We start from the raw sequence: 15,368 nt of genomic DNA, 5'->3' as shown, positions 1-15,368 counted from the left end.
GATGGGCCCCGCGGCGTCGGCTCTGAGACCTAGCGCTACTGCGATGCAGTGCTACCCATGATGCTCCCCGCGCCGGAAGCTGAGCCCCTCGCGCCGGAAGCAGAGACCCCGCGCCGGAAGCTGAGCCCCCTCGCGCCGAAAGCGGCGACCCCGCGCCGGAAGTGGAGGCACCACGCCGGAAGCTGAGCTCATCGCGCCGGAAGCAGAGACCACCGCGCCGGAAGTTGAGCCCCTCGCGCCAGAAGTGGAGACGCCGCAATGGAAGCTGAGCCCCTCGCGCCAGAAGTGGAGACGCCGCACCGGAACCTGAGCCCCCCGCCCTGACGCGCGTCACTAAGACTGCCCCTCGGATGGACTGGTCCCAAGATGCCCGCTCTGAAGCGGAGCGTCTGGACGCCGGGGAACCGGAGAGGAAGACAGGTGAGGACCAGCACCTGCCGTCGGTCTCGCACCCGGTTCGAGGTCAGCCCGCAAGGACAGTAGGTGCGCGAGGGCCGGGCACCCCACTGGGTGCTGCCACGCCTCCTGCCGGGCTCCTCACGGTCCCTGGCTCAGTCTGTGCCGCATGGCGGCCGTGAGGTGACAACGTCACGGCATGTGGCTTTATCTTAGAAGTGAGGCCACTACACTGCCTAGCGGCTGGGTCCCAGGGCGGATGCCTCAAATATATTTCCCACTGGGAAGAAAAGCTTCACCCCTGTTTCTAGCCAGGCGCAAAGTTCTAGCTCCTTCCAAATTCCAGCTTGGAGGACAAGCTCCGCCTGTCAGTTCGGTGGGAGCCACCCCACGGGCGTTGGGCTGCCACCGCCATTCACCTACCCACTGCCCAGGGCAGGGCCTGTGACTTTGAGGACAGTGTCCCCCACGTCTACTAGACAGGATCCTGCTCACGGCCTGGCCCAGGGACATTGGCTCACTGGGAAGGTCGGCCTCACATCGGCCCACGTGCGCCCCGCAACAGGGTGTGCACCACCAGCCGTGTTCCGCTCCCCGTCGGGTAGAAAGCTGGGACCAGCGGCACGGATCGGGGATGACCACCTACCCTTCATTTCTGGCCCACAGCAGGTTGGGGCCCAGGACGATGGCGATGTTACTGGGCGTCATCTTGTTGGCGTCACTGGTCTGTGCGAGTTTAGCAAGGAACTTGATGAGGTACCTGAGGACGAGAGGGTGGCCACCCACTCTGAGACGCCAGGACAACATCTCCCTGTCGGCTCAGGCAGAGCACGTCGCCAATGCTCAGGAACAGAGCTTAGCGCTCAGAGGAGGAAACCGCTCAGACGTGAACCTCAAGTGACCCGGCCTCCATGGGCTGTGTGCTTCGAATCCCTTTCTCCTTGAAGCTCTATCTGTTTTTCCCCAGAATAATTTACAATGTGACTAACGGTAGGGTCAACATACATAAACATAATCAAACAAGTACATACAAACAGAAGTACGTACAAACGTGGCTAAAGACATGAGTGCTTAAAGTAAATTGCATTTAAAAATGCCTTATAATTATAAAAATGTCCAATTCATTATATAAATGTACTCTCTTGCACTGTAAATCAAAAAATTAAGAACAACCCAAGTATCGATCAGCAGGGGGCTAATTAAACAAATTACAATACGGTCACACAGTGCAGTGCTGAGCAGCCATAAACACTACTATGCACCGACGTGGGAAAACCCCCAAGGTGGAGATTACGCAAAAAAGGCCAGGAGGAGGAGGACGCCCACGATACAGGCGACCGCGAGCTTTTGGGGAAATGGGGGTGTGTGAGAGAGACGCGTGCACGTGTGTCTGCACGTGCTGCTCACATGGGCGCCAGCTCTTGCTGGGGCTACACGAGGCACCAAAGCCACCGGCCATGCCTCGGGGGGAACAGGTGGCTGGGACACGGACAGGAGAGAGCATGGAAATGTACCCCCTATGCAAAAACGATTCACAGAAATTGAAACAAGTAAAATAAAATACAAAGCCAAGTCCCAAAGCACCGACACCCAGATTCAGCTCCCACCGTCGGACACCAAACAGATGCGGTGAGGGAACTTACGAGCACAGTGGCCACGGAAGGCCAGCACTCCCGGTGTCAGAGGGAATCTGTCACTGAGCTCAGTGACGGAGCCCAAACCGAATGTAAAGGACTGGTCACAGAACGGCGTGTCACCAAGAGAGTGCTCGCCACGCAGACCAAGCCCTCTTACAAAACTTTCTTTGATTTTAAATGGCTTTATCACCAACAGACACAGACTTTCCCCTTTCTCTGTGCTGCTTCGAATTTATATTTTAAGCCGAAGGGGAAATAGAGATTAAATTCCAGAAACTTAGTCTGTGGTGAATGTTCTTAGAAACACAGTTATTCCATAGTAATACATAATCTCCATTTCCTTCCTTCCTTCCTCTCTCCCGCCCTCCTTCCCTCCTTTCCTGCCCTCCCTTCCCTCCTTTCTTTCTCTTATTTTTTTTTAGGTGAGGCAATCCTTGGTTGACCTCGCAGATTGTAAGGACCTCTTCAGCTTACGATCTCTTTTATTGTTTTTATTTTTGACACCTATAGCACCTGGTCTTCCTAGGTGGTCTATCCAAGGACTAACCAGGCCCGACCCTGCTTAGCTTCCGAGATCAGACAGGATCAGGCGTGTTCAGGGTGGCATGGCCATGGACTATAATCTCCATTTCTTAAAATCTCAGTAGGACAATTTATGATCTCTTACTACATATGAAAAACACTACGAAAATACAACTAACGATTAATTTTTACCTTTTACACACTGGACTGTTTAGATGAACTCCACGTACGGTGAACCCAACTTTTCACAAGCGTTTTTCCCAGCGGCGACCGTGGTGAGAGGCCAGGCACTGGCCTACAGTGCCCGCACGCCACAGTCCTCGGCAGCAGTGCCACATGCACCACGGGCTGTGCCCGGAAACGCCAGGCGACCCCGGCCCACAGCACTTCCACGTGTGCGGCTGCGTGAATTACGTGGCCTCTGCTGGGGAGAAACCCATGTGCACGTCGACCATACGTACCGAAAGTTAACGAAATTTGGCTGTGGCAACTTCTGACACGTTCTCCATAAATCTTGAAGTTTTTTATCTTGATCCTGCACACTGAGAAAAAAGGGTTTTATTTATAACGCCGAAGTCAAACACATGCCAGCGATGGCTGTGCTCACGAGCTGCTCCAGCAGAGATGCCTCTGCTCAGAGCAAGCACGGCCGGGAAACAGCACAGGTTTGGGAAATAAACAGACCTGGAGCCGAGGACCAACAAATAACTGAGCAGTTAGCTGACCACGCTGAGACTCGGCCTCCTGACGTAAAAACCGGTGACCATGAGGCTCCAGAGGCCACGTGGAGCCGCCTGGACCACCGCCTGGCACTGGAGACAAGATTCTACCTAGACTCCCGCGTGTCCATGTCCCACGATCCCTCGTCCCACGTGCTGCACAGCACTGGGTGAGCAGGCCGAGTCCAGCTCCCGGGCCCCGTCTCTGCCTCTGGACACAGCCAAAGGCCCTAGGCGAGAGGCTGATCCTGCCATGAAGCAGTTCTGAGGTGCTGCGGCCACACAGCCCTGGGGAGCACACTCTCGGCCACGGGGGGGCCGGGCCACCGCCCGCAGAGCAGAGCCCACCCTGCCCACCGGTGGGAGAGCGCCCGAGACACCGCCTGCACAGACAGCCTCCGCCCAGAACCAGTCTGGAGCGGGACAGACAGGGCTGAACGTGATCCCGCTCCACAGGCCCGTCGCCGTGGCACTGGGATGGCACCATGGCCAAAGCTGATAACACTCGAGCTCAGAATCAGTACACCAGAAGACACATGCCTGCTTCTACAAGCTGCTTGCCTCATGGGGACGAGTCTGGGGGTCTCGGAGCAGAGAGCGTCAGGTGGAGGGGTAGGGAGGCTCCTCGGTAAAACACACCCAGAACCGTCCCGTACCCGACACTGACTGCCACTCCGCCGCTCGGGCCCTAGGCACGGGTATTGTCAGCAGGCTGGCCCGGGCTCCAGGGACCACCAGCCTAGAATGGGCTCCACCTCTCAAGTCCTCTGCACAGCGACAGCAAATGCCCAAAATGACAGGGTGACCAACTGACCAGAGCAAGTGGCTCACTTCTACGGGAACCACCAGTGACAGTGTCTAAGGTTGGGGACAGAGGTCGGTTCTCTTGAGGGGTGGGGGAGGGGAGTTGGGCACCTGCAGGAAGGGGCCACCTCTGGGACTTGCTGAACAAGGCTGCAGGGCCCACCGCCGGCCACCCAGACAGACGGAGCTGGGCAGGTGAGGGACGAGAGTCCCAGAGCATGGCGGCTGGGCCGCTGACTGCGACCCCAGGGTGGGGTGCACAGATGGCGCTCAGCACGCGGACCGCGGCACCCCTCATGCCCACGGCACCCTTACACGGTGGCGCCCCCGTGAGATGAGCAGGCATGTCACCACCGGCCAGCCCGACACCTGTCCCCGGGGACAGGGCTTCCAAGACACAGGGGTTTTCGATTAGCCAGTCCACTGAGCAGGTGCTGGGACCTGTCCTCATTCCCATAAGTGACATGCGCTTAGGCGGAGCGTGAGTGGCGACTTTCCTACCTAACAATTATAACGCTCAGTATTTCCACCCTCAGCCTGAGACTACGGCCGGGCTACTCAGCCACCATGCTAATGTCATGTTACGATCCCCAGGAATAAAGGACTTGCAACGTGCATAAGTTATGTTGTTTCCTTTGTATTTTAAAACTCAGTGTTCTTTAAATTCACCTCGCGACTTGGGTCCATTCCTCGTACAAATGGAAGGTCATCAGGGGTTCGGGCAGCTCCCGTAAGTAGGACTTCAGAGCACCTGAAATCGTGAACACTGAGTATGAACAGGGCAGGGGTGAACATCAGGACACGTGTGATTCTGCAAACTGAAATGACCTCAGTTACGACATCCCAACTGCGCAGAAGAGGTCGCTACTCGTCAGCCACGCTCAGAGAATCAAACGCCCCCGGGCAACCCCGGCCCTTGCAAATGCACCGAGAGCAACAGAAAACAAAACCCATCCCGGGCGTCTTCTTGACAGATGTGACCTTCCCCAGGCATCAGACGTGAGGGGGCAGCGGACACGAGCGGGTCTCCAAACACCTGGGTCATACGCTACCTGCACCTTCACCTAACGGTCAGGCAAACAAACAAAGTCACCGACACACAGGCACGCACGCTTCCTCCTGTCACTTCAGCCCGTAAGGAGACCGTCTCAAAGAGACCGAGGTCGGCACTGGACTCGTAACTGGCGACCTGTCGGGCGGGTCACACCCGCCCCCGGATGCCCACCTGAGGAGCTCACCTGCCACGGCATGGGGGTCTGAGTAGAACTCGTCCAGGTGAGACGTAGAACAGTCCAGTGCAGCTTTGAGCTTCTTCAGCTTGGAGGCCCCGGCCCCGATTCGGAAGAGGCCCTGAGGGGCAACGAGAAGTCGGGGGCGCCAGGTTCAAGTCGTGGGCCTGACCCTGAGCCCGGTGAGGGCCGACGGGCCCCGACCCCAGCTGTGGGCGGTCGCACGGCCCGCCTGGCGGGGGGGGGGGGGCGACGAGGACCCTGCATGCGCCAGGGCAGAGGGACGGGCAGAGGGACAGGCAGAGCCAAGCCAGCTCTTGCCCCACGAAGACACCCACGCCTGATAGAAATCTACTCAAAACCACCGCTTCACACTCCGCGGGGCGACTGCTACAGGTCTGCCATGTTTAGGAAAAATGCTAAACCGTGGACAGCACCAGAGAAGTTGCTCGAGTCGAGTGCTAGTCGCGGCCACTGCCCGAGACGTTGGGAGCGCGGGGCTGGTGGCCTGGCCAGCGGGGGCAGGGCCAGGTCCCTCTGCACCGGGGTGCTGTGCAATGTCACCAGTCCCCGGCCGCAACGGTCTGGGCCACCGAAGCAGCGCTCACTTCCCCCAAGCTGTGACGATCAAAAATGTCCCCGGACCTCACCAACTGTCCCCTGAGGAGAGCACAGGTCTGGGCTACGGGAAGGTGGGGGAGTGTCCCTGTGGGACGGGGTGCTGAGGAGCAGGGCGCCTGGGGTGCTTCTGGGTCTGGCGCTGACTAGGGCGTGGGTGGCTCGGTTCACGGGTGCTGTGTGAACGCCACCCGCGACGCAAAGCCTTCTGGAGAACAAGGCCTTGCTCCTCCACGGTGGCCCGGCCCGAGCCCCTAGCTACACAGGGGAGCCCGGGTCCCGTGGTATCAGAATTGAGGTAATGAAAAGCCCCCACCCCCAGCCTAGCAGGCCTCGGGCAAACGGCAGCCCAGGGGCGCTCCGGCTGGGCGTCGCGGGCACGCCCCGTGGGGAACGCGGGAGGGGAAGGCGGCGCGGCCTCACCTCCTCCCGCATGCCCGTCTCCAGCAGCAGCATCACGCAGGCTTCGAGCGGCAGCGCGATCTCGCGGCCGCTGCGCTTCAGGTGCTCCTCCAGCGGCGTCCCGAAGGCCGGCTTCTCCGCCCACCTGTCTGCGGCGGGACGGCGCGTTGAGCCCGGCGCCCCCGCCCCCGACGCCTGCCGCGCAGCGTGGCGCTGCGCCCCGGGCGGGCCGCGGGGGCCCAGGGCGCTGGGGACCCCGTTCCCGCCGAAGATGACGGGGGGCGGCAGGGACGCCGCCCACCCCAGAGACACAGAGCCCTTCAGTGAGAACGCCCGGCCCCCCCACACCCCCCACGCCGCGCCCCCTACGCCACGTTCCTGACACTGCGCCCCCAATGCCAGGCCCCCCACGCCCCACCTCGGCGGGCCCCCAACACCCCTCCCCCCGCGCCACGCCCCCCACCCCTGCGCCAGGCGGCACAGAGTGCGGCAGCGCCGCCCCGGGGTGCTCAGGCTGGAAGCTGAGCAGCAGCAGCGGGGGGCCACGTTACATCTGTTCAGGTCACACACCGCCCCCCCAACCCCCCAGGAGCCCCGAGGCAGCCTGGCAGAGACCGATCAGCGCGCAGGACAGGGAACGTGGTGGCTTCAGCGAAGGGCTGCGGTCACTCAGAGCCCGCGAGTCTGGTGGCGTTTTGCCCGCAGGTGGGAGGGGGATGTGGGGGGCACAGAATTGAGGCGTCAGAGCACCCTGGCTCTGGCCCGTGGGCCGGTGGGCCACCCAGAAGAAAAGCAGAGGCCTGGCCCTTCCCCGAGCTCCAGCTCCCACCAGGCCCTGGGGGACCTCACCTCCAACACGGGGTCCCTTCTACCCAAGTGGCAAAGGATTCCTGGCGGGGCAGGAGACAGCCACCTGAGCCTCCCCTCCCCAGGCCTGTCAGAAGCAGCGAGGACCATCTGCACCTGCCGGTGTCCCCGCCCTGCTGGGACTGCCTAGTGACAGGGTGCCCCGCCCACCTGGTGACCTGTCAGCAGAGGGCGTGTGAGGGCCGTTGACCTGGGCACAACCCCAGGGCAAACTTCGGCTCAGGCGACAGGCCTACCGTGCGCCGGGCACTATGGGGACCCCACCCGCGGTGTGCACACAGTGTGATCATGACGACGACACTGGACGTCCATGTACACACGACAACGACCACGAGACAGACAGGTCTGCTGAGTCACGACAGGTGGTCACAAGCGCAGGGTCTGGGGGCCGCTGGCCCTCAGGGCCACGGCGCTGCCGCCGCCCGGGAGACACCCCCGGCGTCACCAGACCACTGAACGCCCAAGCCAGTCAGAGTCGGGGGCGTCGGGGGAGAGCATCTGGCTTCTGAAGACGGCACCGAGTTTACCGGTTTCCTAAACTGACGTGTAGCAGTTTGCGACTCCGGTAAGGACCGTAAGTGCCAGGACCGTTCAGCACACTGAGCGGTCACTGTCGCTGCAGCCGTCAGCGGATGGGTCTCCGAGGGGAGCTCGTGGGGGCCTCAGAAGGTGGACGAGAAGGTGCGGCAGGAATTCACGCCTCGCCCCACAGCCCAGGCACCAGGCGACGGGGACGCAGAGCAGAGCATGGAGGGGGCAGCAAGGAAGACGCCACCGAGAGCGACGTGGCCAGAACTGGCCGCGGGGTGAGGCAGGGGGACGCCTGGGGTGTCAGGGCTGCGTGGAGAAAGCAGCTGGCGTGGGGGACGGTCGGTGCAGGGGACAGCCCGCCACCAGGGACGGAGGCTTAGGGGGCGGAGGGGACTGCGAGGCCGGAGAGCTGAGTGTCAAATGAGGGGCTCCCAGGGGGAGCAGGGACAGAACACGGGGGCAGGGACGGGACCCCGAGAGCCCGCCTTCCGGGGAGGGGACGAGGGGGCGGGCGTGGAGGAGACGGCCCGACAGTGGACGCGAGCAACCACGTGGAGAGGGGGACACCCCTTCCCCCAGGAAGAGGGCGCAGCCGAGCCAGCGCCCGCAGGGCCTGACGCGAGGCCACGGTCCTTTGGGAAGCACAGTGGCTTCCGGTTTTTCTAAACAGCGGAGTGGGTGGGAGTGGGACGGAGCCCGCGGAGAGCCCGGGGGGGCCGGCAGGTGCAGGGGGAGGAAGCCGAAGGGGACACCTGACAGGGAGGGCGGGTGTGCAGTGGCCTGGGGGCGCCGGAGTCCTAAGGACAGGACTGAGCAGAGAGGAGGGGGAGGTGGCCGGGAGGCCCGGGGCGTAGGCCCCACCTCGGGAAGAATGGGGGTGGTCTCAGTCCCCGCTGGCTGTTCCCACGGGCCAGCTTTCCTCTTCTGTCCTCCAGCCCTTCCCTGCCCCCTCCTGCCCTGTCCCCAAGGCTTTTGACATACTTCTCTGGGGAAAACGGCCCTGGGCAAAAAATAGAATGGGAGTGAAAACAGGGCTGCCAAGAAATCTTTGTCCTGCTGGTCGGTCAAGTCCTGCGATGATGAGGTGGATGACGAGGTGGCTGCCCCGTCCCCTGCAGGCCCTGCCCCCGTCCTCTGGGCTCTGGACCCGTTCGGCAGCCCCGTGTGCACGGCTGCACGGTCGCCAGCAGCTCCGTGCCTGGGCCCTGAGACCCAACGCCAAGGTCCCCAGACAAGGTCGCCAGGTGCTCGGGAGAGCAAGGGCGGCCTGTCCCGTGGGGAAGGCCCGGCAGGTCAGGCGTGCGGCCCTCAGGGGCAGGATTTCTCTTTCTACAGCCAGAGCCTTCAGGTGCAAAGCAGCACCCAGGGGCCTCCTGGCACTTAGGCGAGCAGTGGCCTTCCGAGGTGCCAGTGTGTGGGCACGCCCACAACACACACCCCAGCCCACCCGGTGCTCGGGCCCCTCCACGGTCACAGCCACCGCACCCGGGCCTGGCTTCCTGCCATCCCGTTCCAGGCCAATGGCTTTGCAGGGGGACCCGAGCCACGGGCGCTAGTCAACCCCGCACGCAGCTCCTGAGCTCCGCTGGGAGATGCCGATGGCAAATCAGAGCGTCAGGGCAAAGGGCTGTGCTGCTCGTGTGAAGCCAGACACGGGAGGCCAAGCCCCGTGTGATCGGGTGAGCCCGGCTGCAGGCCAGGGTCTTGCAGTCCCACCAGGGCCGCCAGCGCCCAACGACGGTGTGGCAGGACTGGCTTGGAAAGTGCCTTCTGCAAAGCGCAAGAGACCAACCCGAAGGCAGGCCCCGTGGAACAGACAGGCGATCTGGGGAAGATGCCGGGGGCCAGAGGTCTTCAGGCCCATCTAGGAGGAAGCCTCCCCCAAGCGCCCGGCGTTCTCTTCGGTGGAGGAGCTGGGAGGCCCCGGACGTGTCCCGCTAGCCCCGCGACCGGAGGCGGTGAGCGCGCGGCGCGCAGAGGTGGGAGCGTGCCGCGGCGCGGCGCACGCGGAGCTCGGGGGGCGGAGGCGGCGCAGGCGCGCGGGGTACGTTACCTTGGTGGGCTTGCATTTCGGGAAGGGCCTTTTCTAAGACCGCTAATGCTTTTCTATGGTAATCTGCTTGGGCTTCTAACAGCTGAGAACAGACCCACATCCAAAAACAAAGGCAATGTTAGCATCGGATGGACACACACACGGTGGCTGAGCAAAACTAAACAAAATCGTTTGCAAAAAATAAATAAATAAATAAAGCTAAAATGGATGAACTGTCACAAGGCTGCGGCACGGCGTGGGGCCAGCGCTCACCGTCACGAAGAAGTTCCCGTACTCCCCTTCCTTGGCCATGAAGCTGTACATGTCCGCGGCCAGCTGGTCCTGGGGAGGGGAGAGAGGCGTGCCGCTGAGGGGACAGGGGCCCACGCACCTGGGCGTCACGCTCGGAGCGCTCTGGGGCAGCGCCCGGCAGGGGACGGCCCCGCCGGATGTGCGGATGTGGGCGCCATGGAAACGCCGAGGCGGAGCCTTCTCGCGGCTCCCTCGGAAAGACCTCCCAGGCGAGCGGGCGGGCAGACCGAGGGGAGGCGGAGTGCAGGCCCTGCTGCGGGGTGCAGCGTGGGGGTGAAACGGGGGCGGGGGTTAAATTTTATCGCCACATTTGTATAAAAATACCTCTAGAAGGAAAACAGAGAATTAGTGACAGTTACCTGTTGAGAGCTCTGGAAATCAAGCTGGGGGAGGATGGGGTGGAAGAACGTTACTGTGTGTTGCTTTACACTTGACGTTTTTAAACTAATATAAATGAGTTACATACATTTTTTAGAAAACTTCTAACTAATATATTAGGCAATTGGATACACATCCATACTTTTAATATTCATATATATATATATACACACACCCATTAGACTTTCAAGTATGTGTTTTTAATGTGCTACGTTCTATTTTTAGCATCAAGGTACACTAATTAACATGAAGGCCTTGTTTATAAAGAAAAATAAAACCTGAAAATGCTAAGGAGAAGTGACAAACATACTTTCAGAATAACTGGAAAAGTAACAAAGTAAATTCATGGGTCCCCCCAAAAAAGGAAGAGAAAGAGAGGAAGGGAAAGGCAGATGAGTTAAACATGGCCCATACTGATAATACTCTCTGGGGAGGCTCACTCCCAAATCCCCAGGACTCCCACGGATAAAGTCCCTCTTAAAATGAGCTCGCAATACGAAACTGCAAAACGCTCTCACAGAAATCTTCAGAAAACAGAGACACCCGACACTGTTAAATAAGCATACATAAAATAATTAAAGACATGAAAAGTAAGTACTAAAAATGAACGTGCCACCCAGAAGAGCAGAGTTGAAGAATTAGAACCTTAGAAATGAAAGCTATAGTCCATGACATCCAAAGCTCCATGATAATTAGTTCGGCAGCAGGTGAGACACAGCTAAGGAGAGAATCAGTGAAACGGAGCTTAGATCTCAGGAAATTACCCAGAAGTTAGCGTGAAGCGAGAGAGAGAAAATACCTTCACCATTTGAATGACAAGCCACGGCGAGGGAGTTTAGAGAAGAGACATCGGCCCACGATGGACCAGTTCACATTCCCCGAACTCCTAGCCAAATTTGTGTCCAATAAGCAGCCAACGGCCAAATCTGGGTCAGAACAAACGTGGACGAGTCTGCGGGGAGGATGACGCTGGCGAAGCAGCCACCCCTCCGAGCAGGGGGGAGCAGCGCGGGGCTACTCCGTCAGAGGCGTCTGTCCGAGCACCACCGCTTGAGTGCGAAGGCTACGCACACCTGCCCTGGGGCACGCGGCTTTCACTCGAGGCCGAGATGTTATTGTAAACAAGTCATTGGACTGCAGTTACCAGATCAAGATTTGCTACCTTGAAAAGTTAATTTTAACATGAGCCGAACAAACTGAAATAAAACAGACCTAAGGCTCGAATAAAGAGATCAGTTTTGGAAAGTGATGAACGATAAGAGGAGGAAAGCTCTACGATCGCCCTAAAAGTCACCGAGACCTGTGTCTTTACCGCCTCGAATAACACTTGGAATAAGTGTCCGCTTTCGGAGACAGACACACAGAGATCGTGGTCACTCAACCATCGAATCTGGGATTTAACTCATGAGATAAAAAAGCTGTATTTCTCTCAAATTACAAACCAGCTGTCCTGGCAACCTTCCCCATGACGCATGAAAACCCTCTACTGTGTGTTAAATCTCAAGTACAGTAACGCTTGTTCCGGAATATCTGCCCTCGTGCCTCCTGTGCGTTGTTTTAATTGCTCTAACGCTGACGTTTTGCCATGGCGTTCTCGCCCACCCCCACACACCCGTGCTTTATTTCAAACAAGCTTAGACATTTTCGTCAAGGTTTTAAAAACCATGCTACTTGGGCTTTTTTAAAAAGTACTATTTTAATCTGGTCATAAAGGAAAGCGGTCTTAGAAAATAGAGATGAAAATAAAAGCGACCTTTAATGTTCAGAGTGCTGACACGAATCACACACGACGCTAAATAATTCGCGACCTACGACCTATGACCGCCCACCCGCCGCTGGCGAAAGCCAGGAGGCGGCGCCCGCGCCCCCCGCCGTACCTTGCACTGCTCTACTTTATTTCCAGCTTCGTCCATCTCTTCCTTCAGGGTGTCTATTTTTGACGGAAGCCCCTGAAAGTTGGTGCCTGAGGATTTGTGAGCCTGGTTCCACCTGCAAAACAGGCGGGTCGCCGGGACCCGAGGACTGGCTGTGGGCGCCGCCCGCACGGGCCCGGGGGAGGGACGCCCTCCGACCTGGCTGCCCCTGGGGTGGGTCCCAGAGCCTCGGCGCCGGGGGGTAGGGTGGTGGGGGGGGCTCATCCTCTGCGAGCGGGAGTAGGCGGAGGGCCGCTGGCTTCCCCCAGGGGGTGCTGGCGGCGCTGGGTGTCCCCTCCACGAGCCCCACGGCCACATGCCGCCCTCCTGAGCTGTGCGGCCCTGGGCCCTGGCCATCAAACACCCCGCGCTCCTGCTTCCGCCGGGAACGTGCCCTGTGCCGCTGGAGTCCGTCCCTGTTTCTGGGGACCCCGTGCTGTTTCCTGACCTGTGGCCGCTGCCCGCAGTAAAAGCCACAACTTCGGTCACGGAGCCGGTGACCAACGGCCACGGATGCACCTCGAGAATTTCGAGAATTATAAACGCTCGGGAAAATTACTGTTCTAACGACAGCATCGCCGGCCCATCCCGAACACACCACAGCAACAGGAGGGGTGCGGGGGGCACATCTAACGGAGCGGTGTTCCCCTCCGCCCCCCGAAGCGAATAACGAACCAGCGGGGCGCCTGCCACTCGCGGCGTCTCAGAGACAAGGGAAGCGGCCCTGCCGCAGATCGTGCGACTCTGAAGGCACCTGACAGGTGGAAACGCAGCGGGTGAGAGCCGCGTGCCCACGGGTTTGCCGAGCAGGGGGGGCGCTACGGCACGGGACTCAGGACTGGCACGCACGACAACGCGAAGGCCAGCGCCGCCGCCCGGTCTCATGAGCCGAGTTTAATCGGGGCGCGGCCACGCCCCTCCACACCCCCCGGGGCCGGCTCTGCTACGGCGCAGGGCCGAGTGGCTGCCACGGGGACCGGCTGCGCCGCGAAGCCGGAAACGCTCAGCCTGGTGCTTTACAGAACGCGTCGCCCCTCGTGACGAAGGAGGAGAACGACGTGGTGGCGGCCGCCCGGATCCCTCGGCCTCGGGCCCGAGGGGAGAGCCACGCCGGTCGCGGGCACGCGCCCCCCCACGCACAGCGCCGAGGCTGTGGCCACGGGCGTGAGCCCGGGCTGACGTCAGCGCAGGCAGCGGCCCTCTGGGGTGGCCGCCCGGTCTGCCGCGAGTGGCCCGATGCAGCAGCACCCGACCCGGGGGTGACCGCAGAGCCGTCGGCCCCTCGGTCCGCCCCTCGGTCCCCCCGACGAGAGCGGCGCTCTCGGCGCTGCCCGCCCCTGCCCTGTCCCCTCGGGACGCTCAGACGTCCTTCCCCCCTTTCCTGCCTCTTGTCACCGCGGTCTGCAGAGATCCGGGTGGTCTGGCACGGTCCCCCTGCCACCGCGGGACAGCGAGGCCCGACGGCAGGTGTGAGCCGCGTGACTCGTCTGGGTCGTGGTCCACAAGGCCGGGCCCCCCTCCGGGGGTGGGGACGGTGCTGGCAGTGGGGCTGGGCCGGGGAGGCGTGTGCCGCCCTGTGTCGGGCGCCCTCCCGCTGGGCCTCACCTGGTGCGCACGGAGTCCCAGTCCAGCACCAGCTTGGCGAGCTGCTTCCTCTGTTTCTGGATGTTGGGGATCTCCACCTGGGGGGGAGGGAGCGCCAGGGCGGTGAGCCGCGGGGGGCCGGGACTGCGCGGTCGCGAGCGCCATGTTTACTTAGACTGTTTTTCTCTCAGGCGAAGTTCACGCCCTCGGTTTACTCCCCATATTTCCAAAAGGCAGCGCCCGCCGGAGGCGCGCAGGGCGGGCGGGAAGCACGCACCTCGGCGATGCTGCACAGCGGGTCCACGACCTCCCTCTCCACGAAGACCTCGTGCTGCGACAGCTCGAGGGCCAGCTGGTTCTCGGCCTCTCCGCACGTCTCCAGCATCTTCCTTCAAACGACAGGCACACGTTCACCCGTCAGGCCGCCGCGCACACGCGGGGCCCGCTCTGCCGAGTGCCGGGCCGCAGCGGACGGGGACGCCACCCGCCCGGGGCCACCGGCCCGCGGGGCGCCCGCTCCTTCTCCGGGCGGCCGACCCCCTCTCACCCCAGCAGGGACTCCTCCAGCTGAGCCGACGCCTCCTGCAGGTTCTGGGCGAGCGTGGTCAGGGGCAGCTTTTTCTGGAAGGCAGAGGACGGGGCGCTTTTCACCACCACCGACCTTCGTGCCTGGATCGCAGGGACGCAGGGGCGGTGAGCGTCCCACGGCTGCCTGGGGCCCGAGGGGACTCCGACGTCGGCACCCAGCACCTGAGGACTCAGCAGGTGTCGGCTGCTGCTGCACTGCGGCTGCCTGGCCGTTACCGCCAGCTCGTCGAGTGCACACCTGCCCAGCTCTGGGGACAGCAGACGGACAGACACCTCGCTGACGGCCGCGGCAGAGAAACGCAGGACGGTGCTCAATTTCAGAAACTTTTGCTAGAACTACATTCCCAAATTGGCTCTTAATTTGGCTATAATTATAAAGAGTTGGCTTTAGTTATGTGTCTAAACACATCTAGCTAAATATCCAAAAAAGCATTTCAAAGGTTTTGAGCACAAAGCCACCATCTTCCTATCGGGAAGTTCTGCAGTCGAAGTGCCCACGAGGACATCTGACCGGCGTTCTAGCTGCGTGGGCAAGGACCCCGAGAGCGGCGAGGGGGCCGGCCGGGCGCGCCTGTCGCGGGGCGGGGGGCTGGGCCCCGGGCAGGTGCTGCTCCAGCCCCGGCTGGCGGCTCATCCCAATGTGGGCGGGAGAGGCCCGGGGGGGAGCGGGCGGGTTGGCAGTGCGCCGGAATCTGCTGACGGACAGTGCCAACAGTGCCGGCGAAGCCGCGGCGCCCGAGGAAACCGCCTCCCCACCGGAGGGGACTCGCGCGCCCCACCCAGGACCCGCCCCGCGGCGGCATCGCCGTCCTCGACCTGGGGCGGGCCACCCGCAC

General features: G+C 61.3%; 1 protein-coding gene and 1 pseudogene across 3 annotated transcripts in view; both read right to left on the bottom strand.

The window, feature by feature from the left end:
* Positions 1 to 15,368, bottom strand: part of ARHGAP17 (Rho GTPase activating protein 17) — a 50,678-nt gene that overhangs the window by 14,545 nt on the left and 20,765 nt on the right. For all 3 annotated transcript variants that reach the window (XM_036225648.1, XM_036225650.1, XM_036225649.1), the window contains exons 4-14: positions 14,492 to 14,565; positions 14,222 to 14,333; positions 13,966 to 14,042; positions 12,325 to 12,436; positions 10,031 to 10,099; positions 9,779 to 9,860; positions 6,349 to 6,476; positions 5,317 to 5,428; positions 4,748 to 4,829; positions 3,017 to 3,097; positions 1,043 to 1,156 (exon numbers count right to left, since the gene is read on the bottom strand). In XM_036225648.1, the coding sequence (XP_036081541.1) occupies positions 1,043 to 1,156; positions 3,017 to 3,097; positions 4,748 to 4,829; positions 5,317 to 5,428; positions 6,349 to 6,476; positions 9,779 to 9,860; positions 10,031 to 10,099; positions 12,325 to 12,436; positions 13,966 to 14,042; positions 14,222 to 14,333; positions 14,492 to 14,565 (1,043 nt within the window). The remainder of the gene's footprint in view (positions 1 to 1,042; positions 1,157 to 3,016; positions 3,098 to 4,747; positions 4,830 to 5,316; positions 5,429 to 6,348; positions 6,477 to 9,778; positions 9,861 to 10,030; positions 10,100 to 12,324; positions 12,437 to 13,965; positions 14,043 to 14,221; positions 14,334 to 14,491; positions 14,566 to 15,368) is intronic.
* On the bottom strand, positions 2,535 to 2,650 carry LOC118607587 (annotated as a pseudogene).

This window comes from Rousettus aegyptiacus, unplaced genomic scaffold, assembly GCF_014176215.1.
Source record: "Rousettus aegyptiacus isolate mRouAeg1 unplaced genomic scaffold, mRouAeg1.p scaffold_m13_p_8, whole genome shotgun sequence".
NCBI classification, from domain to species: Eukaryota; Metazoa; Chordata; class Mammalia; order Chiroptera; family Pteropodidae; genus Rousettus; species Rousettus aegyptiacus.
Note: the sequence above shows the minus strand (reverse complement) of the source record. Positions and strands in the feature narration are given on the sequence as shown.